Below are 23,713 nucleotides of genomic sequence, written 5' to 3' on the forward strand. Positions count from 1 at the left end.
CCACAGGCCTAAGCTCTGGCCACTGAGCCAAACCAGCCAGGGCCGGATCGGCTTCCTTCCACTGGCCGTGCCCTCTCCCTAGCAGTCTGCGATGAAACCTGGAGGCCGTGGGGCGTGGGGGACCCCCTGAGCAGAGGGCTAGGAGGGAGAGGACTTACTGGGGGGAAAGACAGATGGCTTTTCCTCCTGGGGAGCTGAGTGGAGTGTCAAATAGCCTGTCCCCCAGGCCCTGGGGGTAGAGATTGAAGGTGTAGATTTGGGGGAGAAGTGGGAGCCCAAGTCCTGCTTCAGGCCCACCTTCCTCCTCTCCCATCCACCCAGGACCCTCCTGACCTCGGGCTCCGGGCACCCACCCCCTCACTCTGTCCCAGGCCACAGGCATCTCGCAGGAGCTCTACCGGAGGACCTACGCCCTCTGCATGCGGCTACTGACCCTGCCCGCCCCCTACTGCACCGTGGCCCTGGACTGCGCCATCAGACTGAAAACCGAGACGGCAGCCCCAGGTAGGAGCTGCCCCAGGTGGGAGCTGCCCCAGGTGGGAGCTGCCCCAGGTGGGAGCTGCCCCAGGGAGGAGCTGCCCCTGGGAGGAGCTGCCCCAGGGAGGAGCTGCCTCAGGTGGGAGCTGCCCCAGGTGGGAGCTGCCCCAGGGAGGAGCTGCCTCAGGTGGGAGCTGCCCCTGGGAGGAGCTGCCCCAGGGAGGAGCTGCCTCAGGTGGGAGCTGCCCCTGGGAGGAGCTGCCCCAGGTGGGAGCTGCCCCAGGGAGGAGCTGCCTCAGGTGGGAGCTGCCCCTGGGAGGAGCTGCCCCAGGGAGGAGCTGCCTCAGGTGGGAGCTGCCCCAGGTGGGAGCTGCCCCAGGGAGGAGCTGCCTCAGGTGGGAGCTGCCCCAGGGAGGAGCTGCCCCAGGTGGAGCTGCCCCAGGTGGGAGCTGTCCCAGGGAGGAGCTGCCCCAGGTGGGAGCTGCCCCAGGGAGGAGCTGCCCCAGGGAGGAGCTGCCCCAGGTGGGAGCTGCCCCAGGTGGGAGCTGCCCCAGGTGGAGCTGCCCCAGGGAGGAGCTGCCCCAGGTAGGAGCTGCCCCAGGTGGGAGCTGCCCCAGGTGGGAGCTGCCCCAGGGAGGAGCTGCCCCTGGGAGGAGCTGCCCCAGGTGGGAGCTGCCCCAGGTTGGAGCTGCCCCAGGGAGGAGCTGCCCCAGGTGGGAGCTGCCCCAGGTGGAGCTGCCCCAGGGAGGAGCTGCCCCAGGTGGGAGCTGCCCCAGGTGGGAGCTGCCCCAGGGAGGAGCTGAGTCTCCCACACTGCAGTCCAGCTCCACCCAAGGCCTCGAACTGGTCTCGGGATTCTGGGAGCTCAAAAATCCCAGCACCTGCTGTGGGGAGGAGCCTGGGGTCAGGCCGGGCAGCTTGCTGAAGTGCTCTGCTTGGCAGGGACGCTGTACCAGAGGCTGGTTATTGCTGAGCAGAACTTGAGGAGTGAGCTGTACCCCTACCAGGAGAGGTGAGTGGCTCCCATGGGTGCTGCCCTCTGCCCTCCAGTGTTGGGCCTGTGTGACTGCGCACTGACAGGAGGACAGGGAGGGGGCTGGACAGAGGGGAGCCCAGCAGAGCTCCCGTCCATGACATGTGTCCAGCGGTGGGTGCGTCTCCGGTGCAGGCCCTTCCCTGGAGCTCACTGAGAGTAGGATAGGTCTCCTTCTTGGACAGGACACTGGCCACCCGGGAGCTCTGTTGTTTCACCTCCATCCTTCCCGTGGCCGTGAGGCAGCGTCAACTAGGCTGGCAGCCGAGCCAGCTCCAGAATGCCCAGAGCGGAGGAGCTCAGGCCACGGTCACAGAGATCTGCGGGCTGTCGTCAGCGTGCCTGGCCCTGTAGCTAAGGTTGAGGAAGTGCCCACTGTTACAGCTGAGAAGAGGGACAGATGGCGCTGGGTGCATAGCTTCCTCCCCTGCAGGGACTTCTGCTGGAAGGCATGGCTTGAGGCTCTGTGTTCAGGGAGGTGCAGGGAGGGGAAGGGCTCGGAGGAATAAGCCTTGGAGAGGTGGGAGGCACAGCTGGCTGAGGTGTCTCCTGGTGTGACAGGGATGATGAGAGCAGATGGGACTGCTCAGAGCGCCAGTTTCAGCAAGAAGGGTTTAGGGTCCCTCCCAGAGGGCCATGTGGTCGGTGGGCCATGACGCCAAAGGAGGAAGCAGGTTAGAACCTACCTGGACACCAGACACTGGACCAAGCATGTCAAACCCGCGGCCCACAATGAATATTTTTGCAGCCCAGCCAATATAACAGTATGTGAGAAACGTTTTAATAAAAATTTCACAACTTAACTTTTACAATATCCTGTGATACATAATTATTAATAACGAACTACAATGTTTGCTAATGACTGATGACTATCATCGTGTTGCATTCATTTCCCTTATGCGCCTTACGTGCAAGCGCACCATTTCTCTCCACTAATCCTAGCAGCGAATATTTTAGCCACCGCCGATGGCCACGTCATTAGTCTTGTACTGGCTTGTTTGGTGGGCGCAACAGGAAATATTTCACTTTCGAAGAACAAGAAAAATAGGGGTTTGTGGGTTTTTTTTGCATTACGCGTATTCATTTGCGCAGTTATTCAGTGTCTGGTAAGTTAAAGTTCAAGAAAAAAATATTAATTTTATTAAAATGTTCTATTATTTTATGTTAACGATGACTCATTTATTTCAGCCCTTTGTATTCAGCATGTCTCTATCGAAATACACCCACGTTTCTATGAAAATGGAAGCTTTTGTTTTTTTGCGGCCACATACACTTACACCTTGTTTACTTGGCCCGTGTTAGCCTTTGAGTTTGACATGCTTGGGCTAGACGGACCAGCTGCCTCTCTAGAAGGGCTGTGCACGCTCTTCCTTGCCACAGTCCTCACCATTCCCTATCGTTGCCCCCTCCCCCATAGAGGTTTGAATTTGAGGTTCCTGTTTTGGGAGGAGCTACATAACTTGGGGGGGGGGGCGCAAGACTGAGGGTGCCCCTCCCGTGGCTCTGCGCCTAGTCGTCACTCTCATCGGCACACACCCTCCCCGCTGTGCCCTCAGAGTGTTCCTCTTCGTGGACCCCGAGCTGGTGCCTCCCTCCGTGTGCAGTGCCCTGCTGCTGGAGATCCAGGCCGCCCAGACACAGCAGACGCCTGAGGCCTGCATGCGCCACGTGGTCTCCCATGCCCTGCAGGCAGCTCTGGGCGGGGCCTGCCGGGCGGAAGTTCTGCAAAGGAAGCTGCAGGTAACTCCCTGCCCAGCCCTGCGGGGTCCAGCCCTGGGCCCTACATGCCCACACCAAATGCTGACTCTACTCGTCTGCCCCCTCTCCTATTGCCATATCACCTTTCGTAAGTCAACACGAATACACATGCGCCAAGGAAAGCCTGAGAAATGCAGGTAAGTCACAGGGGAAAATAGAAATCACTCACACCCCGCCACCCAGGCATAGTAGCAATGAACAGTCTGGTATATGGCCTTAAGGACAATGATGATCCTAATAGCTACTGTTTATTGGATGTTTGTTGAGTTCCAGGCACTGTGTTAAGCACGTCACATATATCACGTTCTAAAATTCTCACCACAACACTGTGAAATGGATGCCATTTTCCAAAACTCAGGGACAGAGAAGATGCTAACCTACTCCTGGTCACACATGCAAAGGGACCGAGTCAGAATGTCACCCAGACCTGACTTCAAGCCCACGTTCAGTCGCCTCCCTCACCACTCCTTTCTAGCAAACTGGGAGATCACCCTCTATACGCAGTTTTATTTTTTAAAATATACTTTTATTGATATCAGAGAGGAAGGGAGAGGGAGAGAGAGAGAGAGAAACATCAATGATGAGAGAGCATCATTGACCGGCTGCCTCCATCATGGGAATCAAGCCAGCCGCCACCCGCCCATGTGCCCTGACTGGGAACCGAACCCGTGACCTCCTGGTTCATAGGTCAATGCTCAACCACTGAGCCAACCTTTTTATGTAGGGTAGCAATATAAAATTTCTTCTTAAAATATTTTTGAACCAAAACACTGAGCTGACTTAAATAAAAATATTGAGTAGTTAACAGTATAGGTGCTATGTCAAGGCAGTATGAAAATGAGAGAAGTTCAGGAAATATTCAATACATGTATGGACAGGGTGCTGGCGATGCAGCTCCAAATAAAACAGACAACATCGCTGCCTTCCTGGAGTTCACGTCCTGGTGGGGGCAGGACGTTGACACAAGTGCCTGGTGACCCTCAGGGAGGTGGGTGCCAGCAGCCATCCTGCCCACTGGGTTCCCCACGCTGCCGGGCACCAGCTGTCTCCCCCCTTCCCCCCCTCCCCCACCCAGGGTGGCAGGCAGCATCTGGTAGCAGGTGTGGCGGGGCAGGGGCGGAGCCTTGGATGTGGGGGCGCAGGCACTTTGGCAGGGAAGCTCCGTCTGCTCCTCCTCGCCCCCCCCCCTTCGCCCCAGGCAGAGGGGAGGCGCCAGGTGGCGTTGTCCATGCACCTGCGGACTTGGAGTCGGAGCTGGGGTGGGCGGGTGCGGGGCCGGGATCCAGGCTCTGACACCGCTCCTCGGCAGGCCAGCCCCCGCCGCGCCCTGGAGCGCCATTTCCACGCGGTGGTGGCCGCGGTGGAGCAGACGGCCAGCGAGCCCAGCGCCACCCGGGAGGGGCACCTGGAGAGGCTGGAGGAGATTTACTGCTCGCTGCTGGGGCCGACGGCGGCCGCCAGGGGGCGCTGCGGCGGTAAGCGGCGGGTGCTCTCCTGGGGTACCACTTGCTAACTCTGCAGTAACTGCATGGACAGGATGAGACCAGGTCTGGCCACCCCCACCACCCAGCCACACCCAGCACCTGCCTCCTGCCTTGACTTGTCCTGCACATCTTACTGACCAGCCTGTTGAGCCCCTGCATGGGACAGTGGTTTTGAGCACAGTGTCCTGGGTAAGAGCATGCACTCTGAAGGGGACATACCTGGCCTCAAGTTCTGACTCTGCGACTTACTGTGTGGCCTGGGGCCAGTTACTTAACCTCTCTGTGCCGCTGGCTCCTCCTCTGTAAAGTGAGGATAAGAATACTGTCTGTGGCCCATGCAGGATCTGGTGAGGTGATGGCAAGGTGTGCCAGGTGCGGAGAACAGGGCCTGGGAGGAGTAGGTGTTCTGTGGGCATCAGTTGCTCTCCACTGAGGAACTTGCAGCCTTGATAGGGAGGGAGCCATGCTTTGTAGAAATTAAATCCTAAGTCTACATGTTAGGATTTAGTTGTTAAGCGCAGCCAGTAAGGTCTGCTGGGAGGGAATGACCACGGGGGTGGAGTGGTCAGGAAGGCTTTCCGAAGGAGGAGAAGAGGGGGGGCCTGGCCCCGTCTCTCTCCTGGACATCAGGGGTCCTGCTGACCTTAGTACTTGGCTCCTGAGCTCTCTTTAGCGTCACCCCAAAGAGCAAACATTAATTGAGTGCCTTCTGTGTGCAAGCTACTGGGAGAGACACTGAGAAACACAGCAGCCTTTCCCCTTCCTCTGGGTCAGTGGTTGGCAAACTGTGGATCGCGAGCCACATGCGGCTCTTTGGCCCCTTGAGTATGGCTCTTCCACAAAATACCACTTGCGGGCACGCGCGTACAGTGCGATTGAAACTTCGTGGCCCATGCACAGAAGTCGGTATTTTGTGGAAGAGCCACACTCAAGGAGCCAAAGAGCCGCATATGGCTCGCGAGCCGCAGTTTGCCAACCACTGCTCTGGGTGAAGGCAGCGTGGCTGCCTATGGGGTCAGCGGAGGGACCAGCCATAGGAGAAACAGTTGAGAAAGACCCTGTGAGCTGGTTTGTGAGGGGACCTAAAAGCTGAGCTAGGAAGCTTGCAGGAGACAGAGCTTCTGAGCACCATGGGCAGGAGGCATGGCTGCAGTGTGAGGCCTGGGTGAGCTGCCGGTGGCAGAGAGGGAGAGGCCGGAACCAGCGCGGGTGTGGGAGGGCGAGGGTCTCTGTCAACTCCCTAGGCCCCATGCAGGAGCTGCGGGTGGGGTGGGAGGGCAGAGGAGAATCCCACAATCTTCTCCGTGGTCTCCACAGCCTGCTCCTTCCTTCAGGTGACCCCGTCCCAGAGCGGCCCCCAAGCATCCCGCTGCCCAGCCCGCACATCACGTTCCAGCTGTGGACGGATGAGGAGCAGCTCTGTAAGTCACGCCTTTGACCTCCTCCGTAGCAGCTGGCTGGGAACAGCGGCATATGTGTGTGTCTGTGTGTGTCTGTGTGTGTCTCTGCATCTGTGTAAGTGTGCCTGTGTCTATGTGTGCTTGTGTGTCTGTGTGTGGATGTGTTTGTGTGTCATTGTGTCCATGTGTCTCTGTGTGTGTCTGTGCATGTATCTGCATGTGCTTGTATGTGTATCTATTGTGTCTGTGTGTGTTCTGTGTGACTGTAACTTTATATCTATTATGTGTGTCTGTGTCTGTCTTTGTGTGTGCATCTGTTTAGGTGTATCTGTGTGTGTCTGTATGTGTCTGTGTGTCCAGGTGTACATCTGTTGCGCGTCTGGGTGTGCACTGAGCTGCTCTGCACATCTGAAGGAAGCAGGCATTTTCCTGATGTCAGAACAGCTGAGCGCATTAGCCACCGGCTTCGCATTGTCTAGAACAGCGGTTCTCAACCTGTGGGTCGCGACCCCTTTGGGGGTCGAACGACCCTTTCACAGGGGTCGCCTAAGACCATCGGAAAACACATATATCATTACATGTTGTTTTTGTGATTCATCACTATGCTTTCATTATGTTCCATTTGTCACAATGAAATTGGGGTCACCACAACGTGAGGAACTGTATTAAAGGGCCGCGGCATTAGGAAGGGCCACATGCTCATGATGATGCCAACAGGCAATGCAGGTCCCCAAGAAGGAGGCAGCCACAAGAGAAGTCATGGCTCCCGGAGCTGCCGGTCCGGTCCGTTCTCGGTGTCCCAGGGGAAGCTACAGGAAGTGGGAGGGCGGAGGATGCGAATGAGCGATGGTGAAAAAGAGGCTCCAAGTCGGGAGGTACTGCTGACCTGATTCCGTGACGGCAGGCAGGCCTCCCAGAGCCTTTAGGTGCTGAGGAATGGACTCCGCAAGAGGGGGCCGGCGAGGGGGCGCTTGGCCTGTTGGCCGCGGAACCTCTGCTCCTTCGGGAGCATCTTGTGGGGCTGCTGCTCAGTGCAGCAGCGTTTGGGAAACATGAGCCCCGACCTGGCGGGGGGAGGCCCCGGCAGCCCACACGCCCTCCGCCCACGGCGCCCTTGTTCCCCGCGTGCAGGGAAGGAACTGGTGCTCTTCCTGCGCCCGCGCTCGCAGCGGCGCCTCAGCGCGGACATGGAGGCCTTGGACCTGCAGGGCCTCCTGCCCGACCGGACCCTGGCCCGCATGTCCGTGCTGTCCACCGACAGCGGCATCGAGCGGGACCTTCCTCCGGGCGCTGACGAGCTGCCCGCACCCAGCAGCCCCGAGACGGAGCGCGCGGGGCTGCAGCGCAAAGGGGGCGTGAAGAAGCGGATGTGGCCCCCGGACATCAGCCACTGGGACGGCCCCCCCGGGCTTCACCGGAGGACAGGCAGGCCCAGTGGGGATGGAGAACTGCTGCCCGGTGTCGCCCGGCTGCACACGGCCCGCGTGCTGGTGCTGGGGGACGACAGGATGCTGGGGCGCCTGGCCAGGGCCTACCACAGCCTCAGGTGGGGCCCGGGGGCGGGGGCGGGGGCTTCTGGGGGCACCGGTCGGCATGTGCTGACACCCCCTGTGCTCTGTTGCCCTTTGCCAGGAAGCGAGAGACGCAGACGTTCTGCTTGTCTCCCAGACTCAGCCTGCAGCTCTACTACATCCCTGTGCTGACTCCGGAGGTGATGAGGGGGGGGGGGGGGGCGCGCTGTCAGGAGCAGGGGTCCGGGTTAGGGGCTGGGCAGGACACACTGCAGCCTGCTGCCCGGGCTCCAGGAACTGGGGTCACCTTCGTCGGGATTCGGGGCTGGGAGACACCCTAGGGCAATGATGGCGAACCTTTTGAGCTCAGCGTGTCAGCATTTTGAAAAACCCTAACTTAACTCTGGTGCCGTGTCACATATAGAAATTTTTTGATATTTGCAGCCATAGTAAAACAAAGATTTATATTTTTGATATTTATTTTATATATTTAAATGCCATTTAACAAAGAACAGTCAACCAAAAAACTGAGTTCGTGTGTCACCTCTGGCACGCGTGTCATTGGTTGGCCATCACTGCCCTAGAGGTCTTCTTCCCAGAAGCCACGGACATGGCCCTGGGGCTGAGCGTGGCCGGAGGGATGTTCCCTCACAGGGGCAGGCAACCTGCCCAACGCCGGTTTTCATTTTGCTTTCCTAATGGAATTAATGGCAAGCTTCTCCTCAAACAGGGGCACACATGCACGCATGTGCGCGCGCACACACACACACACACACACACACCACTTCCTGGGAACCTCGGGCAGCGGAAGCCATTGGTCTGCTGGGGGAGAGGAAGCCCCACTCGAGGGTTCTCATTCCTGTTGCCCACTCTGCTGCTTATGGGAAGATTAAGTTCAATGCAACACCCACCTCCTCCTGGTAAGGCTGATGGTCATTTCGCAACGTCCCTGGCAAGTGGCCCTCAGAGAGGCTATTCCCGCTTCATCCGAGATAGAGCAGCACAGACTATGGTGCAGAAACGGCCCCACGAGGTTAAGCGATTGGACCACATTCCCAAAGCTGGTTTGCCCGGGCCTGGTACCTGGGAACCCTGCGGCCAGGACGAGCGGGCCCGAGACAAGGCCTGATGGTCCGCCTCCTCCCTTTGTCCTCAGAAGCGCGCATCATCCCGGCACTTGGAGCTCGGAGAGCTGGCGGCATTCCTGGGCCGGGCGGACCCCTGGTACGAGAGCACCGTCAACACCCTGTGCCCGGCCATCCAGAAGCTGGCGGAGATGGTAGGGGCGGTGAGGGCAGCAAGGTAGAGGGAGGCGGGAGGGGGCCATTTCCGATGTGACTCTTGACCCTTGACCTAAAGAGTCAGTCCAGGGGACCCTCCCGGGGGATCTATGGTTGGAGGAGGCAGGAGAGCAATACAGGAGTGAACCCTAACCAGTGAGTGGAGCGAACCCTAACCACAGTCCTTATCCACGGGTTCTGCATCTGCCGATTCAACCAACGCGGATGGAAAACACTCAGGAATACAGGTTACACTGTTGCTCATGTGTACTCGGCCCACAGTTGCCTCGGTACTAAACACATACGGACTCTTTTTTCTTGTCGTTGTTCCCTAGATAATACAGTATGACAGCGATGTACATAGCATTCGCATTGTATTAGACGTTAGAAGTAATCTAGAGCTGACTTAAAGCACACGGAAGGTTGTGGGTAGGTGACTTTCTATAGGGGCTGTATGAGCATCCGCAGATGCTGGTACCCACAGGGGCCCCGGAAGCCATCCCCGTGGTTACTGACTGTACTTTGTACAAAACCACAGGGAAAAAGATGAAGGAAAGCATCCTTGCGTGAGTGTGTAGGCCAATGACACTCCTTCTCTTGTGAGTTTCCTGCGATGCTTTGTCTGTGGTTATAATAGCGAATGCTTCCAGGGTCCGCCCATGTGCCAGGCACTGCTCTGAGCACTTAACGCAGGGCATCCCTACCAAGTAGATACTCCTGTTGGCGGGTGCTATTGTCTCCACAGCCCCATTTTACAGCTCAAGCAGTGGAGGCACAGAGAGATAAGGTACCTGCCCAAAGTGACCGATGAGTGGTAGAGTCCCTCATGGAATCAAGAGCACATTCTCTTACACCGCGCCACCCCCACCCCTGGCGGCCGACAGTGGGAAGAAGCTAGTCTCTTGCTGACTTGAAAAGGCCTTGACATATTAAGAGAATCTTATCCTTTTTGCAATCATATGTGCTGCAGACATTTTATTCCACTTTATTATTTGCCTATCAATTATGTCGACAGAGCTTTTGATCTTCAAAAGTTCAATACATTTGTGTAGACATACATAGCACTTTTATGTGTTGAAAGGACTTCTGTACTGATTAAATTGTACCCAAGATTAAATACATTTTCACTGATAACTTACCCTAATACTTTGAGCATCTCCACTTTTACATTTAAATGACCTATCTGCCATTAATTTCAGTGTTTAGTGTGGAGTATGTAATTTTATTTTTTCCAAATGGTTAGCCAGTTTCCCGAAGCTATTAATTGCATAAACCATCTTGCTCCATCCCTCTGAAATGCCACTTTCATCATTTACTAAATTCTAACATATGCTTGAGTTTATTTCTGGATACCTGTTCTTTCTCGTTGGTCTATTCAGTTCTGTACCAATTAGCACTTTGATATTTTAATAGCTGTCAGGGTAAGCTTTCCCCCTTACTTCCCCTTTTCAAGACTTTTCAGAATGTGCTTATTTAGGTTTGTTTCCAGAAAAGTTTCAGAATTTTTTCATTTTTCTAAAAATTGTATTGATTTTTTTTTTTTTTTTTTTAGTGGGAGAGGGACACACAGAGAGAAATATTGATGTGAGGGCAAAACATCAGTCGGCTGCCTCCTGCAAGTTCCCTACCAGGGACCAACCTGGGCATGTGCCCTGGCTGGGAACCCAACCCGCAACCTTTGGGTGCACGGGGCGGACACCAAACCAGCTGAGCCACGCTGGCTGGCGCTTCGTTTTATGTTTAATTCCTTTGGGATTTTGATTGGACTTTGGAGGAGAATTAGCATCTTTAGCATATTCAGTCACCGTCTCTGAGACCGCAGTGTAACTCCATTTATTAAGGTCTTCTTGTATATCCCTCATGATAGTTGTGTAGCTCTCAGCATATAGATTTGACCCATTTCTTGCTTCATTTATCCTCATGTTTAATAGTTTTTTCTTGCAATTGTGGATGGTATCTTTCTCCCATTGTTTTGATTTTTACGTATTGATTTTGACTTATTGATTTTTACGTATTTATTTTCAAACTTGACACTTTACTGAGATCTCCGTTTTGCTTTAGTGCCTGATTGATTGGGGTGCCTTCTTATATCTCTTATTTGAATAAAGATGTTGGGGGGGGCATGTTTTCTTTTTTAAAATATATTTTATCGATTTTTTACAGAGAGGAAGGGAGAGGGATAGAGAGTTAGAAACATCGATGAGAGAGAAACATCGATCAGCTGCCTCCTGCACACCTCCTACTGGGGATGTGCCCGCAACCAAGGTACATGCCCTTGACTAGAATCGAACCTGGGACCCTTGAGTCCGCAGGCCGACGCTCTATCCACTGAGCCTAAGCGGCTAGGGCAGCATGTTTTCTGAATTATTGCTTATCTAAAAATGTCTGCATATACATGAAAGGTATTAAAATACCTTTTCCTCAAAACTATGTGCCTTTATTGGTAGTTTTCCCCCCTGCCAGGACACATATAAGATGTTGGTTTTCTCCTGCTCTCCGTCTCCTTGTCATTAACGATTTGTATGACCCTTACACTTACTCCAAAAGCAGTTTCCACACGAGGAGACTGGAAGCAGTGTGCATGATGCAGCATGACTAGAATAAGTTCCTACCTCTTCAGCATGACCTTTTTGAAGGGAACAGTATTCAGTAGATCAGATGTGAGAGTCAGAGGAGATCTCATAGGGCCATACGCAGATGGGTTAGATAAACGCTGAGCTTCTTTCCAACACTGATACGCTCAGATTCTATGTAGACATTCTGCTCTATTTACCTAAAATACCAAATTATTATGCTTTAGAATTATATGGGGCTTTGGGGGGGGGGGCTGTAGGACATTGCACTAGTCCCTTCCCAATAATAGGTAAAAAATAGTTAGTTTATTAATATATTCAGATACCACCAGAACTGAAGGAAACATCACCTTCTGGTTCAACTTCTCATGCCCGAGGTTAGTGATGTGAGAGCAAACCTAGAACCCAGTCCAGACTCTTACGTGGCAAGTTATATCCTCACGCATCTTGTCTACCCCAAGCACCCAGCACAATGCTTTGCACATTGAGGTACCAAGTATGTCTTGGAGCAATTACAATGACCCCGAGTCCCTGGGGAAATGGGGTTCTGCACAGGCATATTTTGACTAGAGTGGAAGTTGGGTGGTAGGAAAGGCTTGGGCTGTGCTGAAGGGCCAGCTGGGTTAGTACATCCCAGGGGATAGGTGGGGGTTATGGGGTTTCTCTATTAAGAAAGTGGCACCTCCCAGTGTAGCATGGAAGGAGGTCGTTGAAAACTGTCTCTGTCTCCCTCACAGCCTCCCTCCCTGGACACATCCCAGACCGTAGACCCCTTCATCCTGGATGTCATCACCTACTATGTCCGCATGGGCACCCAACCCATCTATTTCCAGCTCTACACAGTCAAGGTAAGCTTTCCACCTGGGGCAGCCTGCTGGGCCCCAGGACCCCACCCCTGAGTACCTGGATCTGGGGAAACACTGGTTACCTGGGTGAACGTCATAAACCCACCCAGAGACCCCTGTGAATGTTATCTTCTTACTGGGTTTCGTCCTGGATTTCTGTGAGCGCCTGCAGGCTAGTTTCCAATGGCCACCTCTGCCTCTAGTCTAGCTCCTTGTGGAAGTCCTTCTAGCTTACGGGATTCTTGTTTGCACTCTGCTTCCTGGGGGAGATCTCTTCTTCATTGCCTCCTTGATTTTGACCTAAATAAAGGATTCAGGACTTTTCCTTGGTTTTCAAACTGCAAACCAAAACAACACAAAAGAGACAAATGGGGGGAAAAACTCTCAGAGGTCCCTGGTACAGGGAGTAAACATCGCAGCTGCCACTGCCCCCAGGAGCACACCTACAGAGAGGGGTTTCCCGACTTGCTGAGTGAGGGGGGCCACACCCCTGGAGAACCACAGGGCGTCTCAGGAGGAGACTGTTAGAACTCACAGCGTCTGGCCTCCTGCCCGGTGACTTTGGAGAGGGCTCGGAAACATGTGACTTGGCTCTGGGTCGCACGCTGTCAGGAATGATTCTACGACTGGGCATCTCAGTGGCTTTAACTGCTATTCTCTGGCGCAAAGAAACAGCAGCCGCTCACTGTTTGCTGGGAGGGGAGGGGAGGGCTGTGGCCTGCACAGTCTTCCCACCTTTCCTGTGTTCAGACGTGACAGTGGCGGGTCGGCTTTCTGTCTTGGCCCATCACAGTCACAGAGTGGCCTTGCCTTACAGTGCCGGCGTCTGTGAACTTGTTTATGGTCAACAGATCACGGAGACCGCGCCCTGAGTGCCAGGCCAGCCCCTGGCTGCTGGCGGACATGTTTTTCCTCTCTCCATCCTGTTCTTTTGAGGATCCTGTGGCTACTCTTCCCTGCTGTTCCAACATCCTCCCTTCTGCCGCTCCCCTCTGCTCTGTCCCTCTTCCCTCAGGAGCCACTCGCACCCCCAAATTTCCTGGGGGTCTCCCTAGCCCTTGGCTCCCACAGCCCGGGCTTCTCTGTGCACAGGGAGGACTGCCGGGTCCTCCGGTCTGGCCCTCACCCTTTCATCCTCCCCTACCAGGGTCTACAAGAGACTGTTACCCTCCCTCCTGTGAACGGTGTCCCCGCTCCTGCCGTCCACATTAGTGCTGGTTCCAATCATACTTTCCTCCACTGTTGATAAATCTGCGATTTGCTGGCATGTGATATACGTGTAGGTGATGGACAGTCAGATCCGGGCCATCACTGGATGCCACTCGGAACCCCGCACTGGCAGGAGGGGCAGGGGGACTCTGGCAGCTCTGGACACTCTCCCAGCACCCACATCCTAGGGCTCTGGGGCTGCAGGGGGAGCTCCTCTGGCAGGGAGCCAGCCTTCTCCACCTCCTCCCCCCTCCCCCCTCCCCCCTTACCCCCGTCTCTCCAGATCTTCTTCGGTGACCTGAGCCAGGACTCCGTGGAGGACGTTTTCCTCACTGAGCTGAAGGTGAAGATCCAAGACTCCAAACTCCCCAAAGGTGAGCATCTGCTCCCGTTTCCAAAGCTCGCCCTGACTCAGCCTTCCCAAGCCCCATTGCCCCACCTGTCCTGGCTGAGTACTGAGGTGACCTGGGTCCCTCCAAGCTCACCCGGATGGACGGAAGGGCAGCCCGGCCCCCCTGGGGCTGAGGGCGGTGGGGAAGCTGGGCTGCGGGAGGACTCCCACCTCAGCCTCTTCTGTCTTCCCTCAGATGCTTTCTCCCCCAGGAGGAGGGGCGCGGCTGAGGCCCCCGGGGCCGAGCTCTCCCTGTGCTACCGGAAGGTCAGTGCTGGGTGTGGTCGGGAGGTGCCCCTGGATGGAAGCAGGTGTCAGGAGCACATGGAGGGAAAGCAGAGCCAGCGGAGCCTTCTGCCCTTTTCCACCCCCCATCCCCACCCACCCCAACCCACCCCCAGCCGTGTCCCAGCCTTCAGAGAGTTTTGTAGGAATGTGAGGGCTACCAGCGGCCTCCCATGTAGACAGGAGGGGACCTGATTTCAGGAACAAGGGGCTGGCCCCTTCCTCATTGGAGACAGCGTCCTCTAGATCTAGAAGGCTGCACCTGCCCCTGGGCTGAGAGTGCTCCAAGCCCTTTCCCGGGTCCCCTGACTGGGCAGTGATGACTCAGGTAAAACTCGAGGCAGGGCTGGGAGTGAGATTGCTGATGTGAGGATGTGAGGGCCGCCATCTATCCCTGACTTCCCTCCCCAGGCCCTGCTCAGCCACCGGACCCGAGAGGTTACCATTTCCCTGAGGGCCACCGGGCTGGTCCTGAAGGCCCTTCCAGCCAGTGACACTGAAGGTGAGGAGCCAGAACGCAGAGCCAAGAGAGGGCGGAGGGACAGAGGGCGGAGGATAGAGGGGCCAGTGACAGGAGGGGAGGTGACCCGGGGAGGCCTCCCACCCAGCCCTGGGGTCACTGAACGGGTTGAGCTCCTGCTCAGGCTGTCCCGCCCTCAGATGCTGAGCAGTGAGCGCTGGCTGCGCCTAGCCGTGGGTTGCACGTCTGAGGCCTGATGAAGGCGGAGCTCCTCCTCTGCACCCGGGCGGCAGGGCTAGAGTTTTATTTGGGAATTTTTATTTGAATGCTGTTCCATTGGGCAGGGACCCTCCAGGTCACACAGGGCACTACCAATCCAAAGTCTCTACTAACTAATTATAGAATGACAGAGATCTATTGATACTAAGATCGTTATCTCATTATCTAAATCTAAAATTGAGATCCTGGAAGACACCAGGTTATGTGCATATAATGATATGCATAGATTATAGATGGGAGCTGTTCCTGTGAGCGCCCCGGCCTCTGGAATAATGAAAGGGTGGTGATGTGGATTCCTAACCACCACGCACGTTGCTCAGAGGCCATGCTATGTTCTACGTCAAACCTATCCACTCCTGTAAGCATATCAACCCGATGGCATAGGCATTATTCATATTAGCCACTTTTTACGGGAGAGGAAACTGAAGAAAATGAAATAACTTGCCCAAGGTCACACCTCACACAAGAGCCAGTATTCCTCACCTCGGCTCCTCACTCTTCCTCTGCAACCTCGAAACCTCAGCAGGCCAGACGTACAGGCTGTGAGCCACAGATGCTTGTGGAAGATTGTTGCAGAGCAAACAGTGTACCCGGCAGAACTGTATCTTGCTCACTGCCTAGCACACACCCTGGCACACAGTAGGTACTCAGTGAACATTCAGTGAATAAAGGAAGTGCTACTTTACACCCGGAAATTTATTTTAAAACGAATGAATGAGCCCTAGCTGGTCTGGCTCAGCGGATAGAGCATCGGCCTGCGGACTGAGGGGTCCTGGGTTCAGTTCCAATCAAGGACACATGCCTGGGTTCGGGCTCGATCCCCAATAGGGGGTGTGCAGGAGGCAGCCACTCAATGATTCTCTCTTGATGTTTCTATCTCTCTCTTCCTCTCTGAAATCAATAAAATATATATTTTTTAAAAAAGAATGAATGAATCTGGAATGTTCCAGAAGAAACACAGACTGAAAGTACACATTAGCCCGCCTGGAAGACTCTGAGGAGTATGCCTCGGCTCCCTCCTTCCTCTCCTGTCCAACGATAAGCGATGAGGGCGGCTTTGCTAGCTCTCCAGTTAACGACATCTGTCCTATACAGCATTTGCATTTATTTAAGGGCATCATCGCTCCAAAAATTGTCTTAGCATCTGTCACAAAGAGGACACTCAAGAAATAATCTGTTGATTTGATCACTTCCTAATAAAATGGCTTGCAGGCGGGTTGAATTTGTGGATGACATGAAACCCTGTCACAGCCAGACATTCTCGGTGTATCGGAGCTCCTGGTCAGGGCACCAGACACCCTCTGCTTGTCGGTCTTTGACGCCCACCGTGAAGGGGACGTGTGACTTTGGCAATAGCTCTAACCGAGAGGTGAGGTAGGGCGGGTGGAGAGCACAGATTCTAGGACCGGAAGGGCAGGCGTCAAGCCAGCTTTGTCACTTACCGCCGTGTGGCCTGGGCAGGTTACTTGTGACCTCTCTCCCCGTTTTTTTTCACTTCTAAAATGGAGATAAGATACTAATTTATTACATGTAGTAAGTGACAATCTTAACTTCTTGTTAACTTTGTGTTTCTTCTCAAGACTCGCACTGCCCACCCCCACTCTAACTTGTGCTTCTCCAAGACTTCCATCACAAAACCCTGTCAGAACTGAGACCAGACCCGCCTCAGGCATAGACATCTAAGAACCCTCCTTAGCAGGGAGCCGGGGGAGCCGGGGAGCCGGGGAGCCGGGGAGCCGGGGAGCAGTCACACGATGGTTTGGACACATTAGACACCATTCCGAAGCCCAGGGAAGGCCCTCAGCCTGTCGGGAGTGCTGCGCTCCTCCCTCTCCGTGGTGCTTTGTTGCACACACATCCTGGGCCAGGTTCCTTCCCAGGAGCTGCGAGGAAGCTCAACAGAACCTTCTCCCATTGAAAAAGGGGTGTGAAGGGATGAAGAAAGGAGTCTGGGTTGGCTGCTCTGCCTGAGGATGCGGAAACTTGTGGATTCACCAGGGGAGGGAAATAGATAATATAATCAGGAAGCAACAGAAACGTGGCTAGGACCCAGGTGGAGTCAGGAAGGGGCCAAGCAGAATGTGGGAGAAGGTTCATGTGGGGAGGGGGAGTCTTCTTAGGACCTAGGCTCTCAAACTGTCCTACTTCCCTGAGGGCCCATTCATAGCTGCCCCTCCCCTAACTCATTCCTTCCCGTTTCAAATCCCACCCACTCCCCCCCAAAATGTGTCTCCCCTTACAGACCACACGTGCCTGAGTGTTAACGTGACGGAAGTTGTCAAGTCATCCAACTTGGCAGGGAGGTCCTTCTCTGTGAGTACTGGGTAGAATGGGAACTGGGGATGTTCAAAGGGGCAGGTGGGACCAGTGTTCAGAGGAAGGACTTGTGAGCCTTTCTGAGCCTTTGCTATGGAAATGGGTCGTCCTATCAGAAAGAATCTGCTTTCCAATCAGTTGGTTTGAAATATTGAGCATGAACTGGCATAAATAAGGCATCATAAGAGTGAAGGCCTTGTCCCCCCACCTGCTGGCTCTCTGAAGACCTAAGACGCACGGAGGTAACTACAAAATACACATTCTGGCATCCCCTGTACTGCACAACTGCCAGACTCCTAAACACTATATCCCGACCTTCGACCAATCCAACCAGCTCTTTCAACCTCATTGCCCTTGGCCCTTATTCATACTTCTTGATGTGGATTCCCCATTGATACAGACTCACCCACCTTCCCCCTGCCTGATGGCCTCTCCCGGCTTCTCCTCCCTACTTAGCTGGGCCTTGGATCCCATGATTCCCCTGAACCATGTTCTTAGACACCCTCAACTACCAGGCAGATCCTCACTTTGGATCCAGCCTCCTCCTCAGTTTGTACGCTCATGGGGCTGAGTGTTTCTGGACTAAATCCTTACAACCACAAAGACTAGGGCCAGAGCACACTCGTGACCTTCCACCTCAATGGAGCCTTGGCATCATTTAACCCATTTCTCTTCCATCTCCTCTGGGCACCTCTCCATCTGTTTCCTCCACTGTTGACACTGCCTGCCCGCCCCCCGCTCTCTACTGCTCCTTTCTCTTAGCCTATAAACATGCTCACGTCTTTTCCATCCTAGAAAGAGAAATGCCCTGTGGCCTAGTCTACAGGGTGATGGTAGAAGGGGGCTGGGGCCAGGAGACAGGCTGAGGAGTGAAAGGACCCACAGCGGGTTTGTTCCCTTCTCCCCTGACAGCTGAGGCCATCATTTATGCCAGCTCCTTCTTGAAAAATTATCATCAATAAACAGCCAACACGAATACAGTGCTTGTCATGTCCCAGGAGCTTAACATATGCTGTCTTTTCATCTCCACACCTACAAAGTGGCTGCTATTATTACCACATTTTTCCTAAACAGGTGAGAAACAAAAGCACAGAGAGATTAAGAAATATGTGCAAGGTCACACAGCTGATCGGGGCAGAGCCGGGCCCGGGTGCCTGGCTGTAGAGTCTGGGCTTTGCCCCTCCTCCTGTGAGACTCTGCCCATGGATTTCCTGCTGGCCTACCCTAGCCCCCCAAACTGCAGCAGGGATGCCAGGACATGCTTGACACCCCAGCACCCCACCCCCGTTTAGGCTACTGCTGGTGCCTCTGCTCGTGACAATGCAGAGGTAGCTTAGCTCAGTGGTTCCCAGTCATGCCTACAATGGGAGCTTATTTTAAAATGCTCGTGCCTGGCCCTGGCTGGGAGGCTCAGTTGGTTGGAGCATCATCTGGTACACCAAAGGGTTTCAGGTTCAATCCCCAGTCAGGGCACATATCTCTCTCTCTCTCTCTCTCTCTCTCTCTCTCTCTCTCTCTCTCTCTCTCTCTCTCCCCCTAACACAAAATCACGCCTGGCTGGACTCCAGACCATTTATTTTTATTTTATTTTATTTTTTTTACTCCAGACCATTTAAATCAGAATCTCTAATTTTATGTTTTGAAAGATGACTCTTACGAGCAGCCAGGGTTGAGAACACCTGGACAAGTGTCCCAGGCTCTAGCACTCCAGTGTTCTGTGGTGGGGAGCCACCCAAAGCTGCAGGTAGGTTGGGCCAGTGACTGGAAAGGCCTCTGAAGTCCCACCTGCAGCCCAGGCAGCTCCAATTCCCTGCCTGGGGCGGGGGAGGTCCTCTCCGAGAGGCCCCCTGAGCTTGGAGGTTAGGGAGGTGCTTTCCTTGGGCCCTGGGTACTGTCTAGAGAAGCCACAGTGGGCTTTGGGGCACAGAAGGCTGGACACCTGGGCCCAGGTTCCCTGTGCAGAAGGTGGATTCCTTCCGCCCAGATCTGGCCCCCAGACAATTCCAGGGTACAAAGTGAGAAGGCCTGATCTGAGCCCTGGGGGGTAGCGGGGGGGGGGGTGGCCTCTTTCTAGATGCCCTGTCTCTGTCCCAGGTGAATAATTTTGTATGTAATCCAACATGGAACTTGGAGTCAGGACTTAGAAAATTCCACCCATAGCTTGCCTGTCATATGGGAGCACTCAGGCACTTCATAGCCTGGCAGGCACCGGCCCCAGCAGCCCGGGCTGTGTTCTGAATTACGGATGGCAGGTTGGGAGAAGGACTGCAGAAACCCCGAGGCCCGCAGGGACCAGAGCAGCCTGCAGGACTGCCCCTGCCGGGTCACTTGCAGGAAGAGAGCCGGGACCGTGTGCTGGACGGAAGAAACACACCCGCGTTCAGGGGAGGAGACGTTGGCAGGGCCACCTGTCACAGAGGCGATGCCAGAGCTGTCTCTTTGTTGCAGACAGTGACGAGCACCTTCCGTGCGGCCAACGTCCAGATCCAGAGCCAGGACCAGAGGCTGCTGACACTGTGGCTGGACAAGGACCATCGGCGCACTTTCAGGGATGTGGTCAGGTGAGGCTGGGCTGCCACCTCTTGGGCTGCGTGCCCCATTGGGCAAACCTAGCAGAAGCCAACCCCTCCCTCCCCCGCCTCCAGCCTTGCCAGAGGCAGATCCTGAGGCCGGGCAGGTGTTCCTGGTGGGTGTGAACTTGGGCCACTGCCCTGTGACTTGAATCCTGGAAGAAGGGCAAATGCACGGCTGACCCCGAGTAGCCGAGATTGCCATGAGCCTGCAGCTGCAGCCCTCCCAATCCAATGCCCAGTACTGGCACTGGCCCCTGCAACACAAGCTGCCCTACAGTGGCAGCTGTGCCCAGTTCCTGTGACCCTTGTTGGGTAAGGGCGGCAGACACAGTGACCCATCCAGCCATGTTCTCCTCTCCCAGTGTTTGCCCTCGGCTAGGGGGCTCTTTCTTCTCCTGATGCTTCCTCCTCCCTCTATGGGGCCCCCTCCTCTATACCCTTTAACCCCTGAGATTTGAACCCTGAGATGGGTCTCCTGAGCTGGTCTCTCTCCACTCACAGATTCGAGGTTGTCCCCTGCACAGAGCCATGTTCCGGGGTCCAGAAGTCCAAGGCGCTATGGCTCAGTTCACACCACCAGAAGGAGGTGGAAGGGACCAAAGCCAAGCCCAAGCCCCTTCTCATGCCCATCAACACGTTCTCCGGCATTGTCCAGTGAGCCCGAAGGGGCAGTGGACGCGCTGAGTCCAAGAGCTGCTGGCCCACGAGGAAGGACACACTACCCACCAGTCCAAATACACCGATGGCCGGAGCAAGGCCAGGCTGCCCTGGACTGGCCCCAACGAGGAGCCAGCGAGTGCCTGGAACACAAGGAGGCTGGCGGTGAGGTTGACGGAGGCCACGCGAAGGCCCCAGGATGCCCGGGCAAAGCTGCGCACACACACAAGCCCAGCTCCTGGCACAGCTGTCCGCTCCTTCCAGTTCCCACCTCTCCCACTCATGCTCCCCCCAGCCCTTAAGACCACAGTGACAGCTGCTGTTCTGGTCAGGGCCCGCGTCCTGGGGGAAAATGGGAAGTAGACAAAGGCAACTACATCTCCTCTGCCTCCCACGTCTGCTCCCTTCCCTCACTCGAGCCTCTGCCCACCTCACCCACCCCCGGGCGTCTCTCTCGGTTGAGAGGAAAGTGTCAGATTCAATAAATGCACACTAAAGTGTTTCTGCTTTTATCTGACACCTGCAATATTCCTGAATAGTAAATCCTGAAGATAAGGAAGGAATTCGACTTCTATACTCACTCTCCGCTCCCCAATAGTTTCACTCGCCTGAAGCAGTTCAGGGGCCAAACTCAGTTCAGCGGGGGTCGCGGGGCTCAGCTTGGAGCGCAGCACCTGTACACACCAGGTGGCAGGTGTGGGGGGAGCCAGCAGTGCCCGGCCCAGGAGGACAGGACCCTGCAGGTGGCAGATGCGGGGCGGGGGGAGGGGGGGCAGCCAGCAGTGTCCGGCCAGGAGGACAGGAGGCGGCAAGTGCAGCTACAGGTGCGCGCGCCCCGCCCCCAGGTGCACGTCCCTCAGGGCGGGGCCACTTCCGGGCCGGAGGCCGGACACAGGGGCGGGGGCGGCCGTTGACCAGGTGACGGGGCTCAGAGCGAAGCCGGAGGCGGGGTCCGCTCACCTCGGCGCGAGCCTCCCTCCGGGTCCCGCCTCCGCCCGCGCAGCTCCCCTCCCTCCGCGGCCTGGGTCCCCGGCGCCGAGCAGCCATGAGCGCCAACCCCCAGTGGGACATCCGCCGGGCGCTGGGAGTGGCCGGGCTCTTCCGCGTGGTGTGCGGGGTCCGGGAGGCCGCCGTGAGCCCGTTCCTGACCCTCTACCTGAGGCAGCTGGGTCTGGCCGCGCCCTGGGTGGGCGTCCTGATGGGGACCAGGCACCTGGTCGCCGCCTTCTGGGCTCCCTTCTGCGCCTTCCTGGCCCGGAGGCACCCGAGGAGGAGGGCGCTGCTAGTCGGCTCGCTGCTGGGCTCGGCGGGAGCCAGCCTGCTGGTGCTGCTGGTGCCGCCGCTGGACGCAGACCTGGGGCCCCGCTCCTGCCACGCCGGCCCCGGCCTGACCCCCGCACTGGCGGTGAACGTCACCCTGACCCAGGAGCGCGGCTCGAGCCTCCCAGCCGAGAGCGGTGCTGAGATCGGACACGCCTCCAGCTTCAGGAAAGGACTCGTGGAAAGTGTCCAAGAACCTTCCGGGCATCTGCCCAGAAGCTTGGTGGGCTCCGGGGAAGGAGCCCGGACCGCATCCGAAGTCCCCCATCCTGTCCCTGCAGGGAGGGAAGAGGCGCCCTGGGAAGAAGGTGCCTGGAAGGTGGTCAGCACCGCCCGCCCTTCGCTGGCCGGGGGCAGAGCGCTGGCGAGTCCAGCCAACGTGTCCGTGCCCCAGGGGGACTCGGGGACCCGGGGCCTGTCCCCGGAAGGGTTGCTGCGGACTTTCCTTCCCTGCTTGGTGTCTTTGGTGCTCTGGGAGCTGCTGGCGGCCCCTCTGGAGCAGGTGGCGGACGACAGCCTGTTTGAGTACCTGGATGCTGTGGACGCCACCGACCGGCACAGAACCCTTTGGGCCTGGAAGCTGCTGGGCACGGCGGCGGGCGTGTGCGGCATCGCGGCCTTGGTGGAGCAGCTGGACTGCTCCCTGAAGGCCAGCGGCCCCCGGGGGGTGGTGTACTTCTACGGCTACGCCCTGGTCAGCGTCCTGGCTCTGCCGGTCAGCAGTGTTTTCCCCGTGCCCCTGTGCAGGCGGCGGGAGCCCAGCTGCAAAACCAGCAAAGCGCTGTCTCTGGTGGAGGGCGACCCCCGCCTCCTCCTCCTGGCCATCACTGTCTTTCTGGTCGGAGCCGTCACCGGCACCACCCAGAACTTTCTGTTCTGGCACATGCAGGACCACGGCAGCAGCGAGCTGGTGATGGGCTTCTCCGTGGCCCTGGGCTTGCTGGGGGAGGTTCTCCTCCACCCGTTCAGGGCCACGTTGCTTAGGAAACTGTCCAGGCTGGGAACCCTCGGGCTGGGGCTGGGCTGCCTCTCGGGGCAGCTGCTGTATTACTCCCTCCTCTGGAGCTGGTGGTCCGTCCTCCCCGCGCAGGTCTTGAGTGCCGTCAGCCACGGGGCTCTGTGGTGGGCGGTGGGCGCCTCCCTAGAGGACCTGGCCACCCCCGGAATGGAGAGACCTCTGAGTGCCATGTTCCGAGGCCACTTCTATGGGGGCGGGGCCAGCCTGGGCAGCTTCGTGGGCGGCTTCGTGGCGAGGCACTTCAGCCTGGCGGTGCTCTACCAGGCCGGCTGCGTCGTCCTGGGGCTCTGGCTGGCCCTGTTCCTGTCCGTCCGGCCCAGGCTGCCCCAGGAGCCACGAGTCAGCTACTCAACGCTGCTGGTCGTGGAGGCAAGTGACACGAGCGACTCGGAGCAGGGGACCGAACGGGACTGTCTTGTGAAGGCCAGTCTGGGAAGGAGCCACAGGACTGGACAGAACTCGGCCTGCTGAGGACAGAGTCCCCGCGTCCTGCCAGGGGCTCCACGGCCTCGGGAGAGAGAGGGCACATCGATGCGGAAGCCCCACAGGTTCCTCTCCTTGTCGGATTGCAGCTCAGTTTTGTAAAAAGTCATGGAGGAAAGAAAACATTTGCTAAAAAAACAAAGTTCCCTCTGTGGTCACTGCCTTTTGGTCTATGAGGTTTGCCAGAGCTTTACTAGCACGGATCTGGTGCTGCTGAATCCGGCCATGGCGGGAGCGCTCAGGTCAAACGTGCTGCGCCAGGGTGACCATGGGGCCTGCAGGATTCCAGCAGCAGAGGGAGCAGCTGTGCATTCCTGTGGGTCCTAACGGGCCTGCGCCTGATCCTATTAAAGCCACGCCT

The 23,713-nt window shown here is 56.4% G+C and overlaps 2 protein-coding genes across 2 annotated transcripts; both read left to right on the plus strand.

Annotated features, from left to right (window-relative positions):
• Positions 1 to 377: 377 nt before the first annotated feature.
• On the plus strand, positions 378 to 21,041 carry LOC308532682 (phosphoinositide 3-kinase regulatory subunit 6-like). The gene is made up of 15 exons (XM_081110218.1): positions 378 to 504; positions 1,420 to 1,489; positions 3,067 to 3,250; positions 4,578 to 4,743; positions 6,087 to 6,173; positions 7,284 to 7,698; positions 7,785 to 7,863; positions 8,820 to 8,942; positions 12,254 to 12,364; positions 13,854 to 13,944; positions 14,158 to 14,228; positions 14,658 to 14,748; positions 17,228 to 17,298; positions 19,750 to 19,862; positions 20,376 to 21,041. The coding sequence occupies exons 1-15, from the start codon at positions 420 to 422 to the stop codon at positions 20,530 to 20,532; spliced, it is 1,914 nt and encodes a 637-aa protein (XP_080966344.1). The 5' UTR covers positions 378 to 419; the 3' UTR covers positions 20,533 to 21,041.
• A 535-nt stretch (positions 21,042 to 21,576) lies between these two features.
• MFSD6L (major facilitator superfamily domain containing 6 like) lies at positions 21,577 to 23,340 on the plus strand (the record flags this gene model as incomplete). Its single annotated transcript, XM_081110243.1, has 1 exon — positions 21,577 to 23,340. One exon carries the CDS (start codon positions 21,577 to 21,579, stop codon positions 23,338 to 23,340), a length of 1,764 nt encoding a protein of 587 aa, XP_080966369.1.
• Positions 23,341 to 23,713: the final 373 nt, after the last annotated feature.

The sequence above is a fragment of the Myotis nattereri genome (genome assembly GCF_964212035.1).
Source record: "Myotis nattereri genome assembly, chromosome: 16".
Lineage (NCBI taxonomy): Eukaryota > Metazoa > Chordata > Mammalia > Chiroptera > Vespertilionidae > Myotis > Myotis nattereri.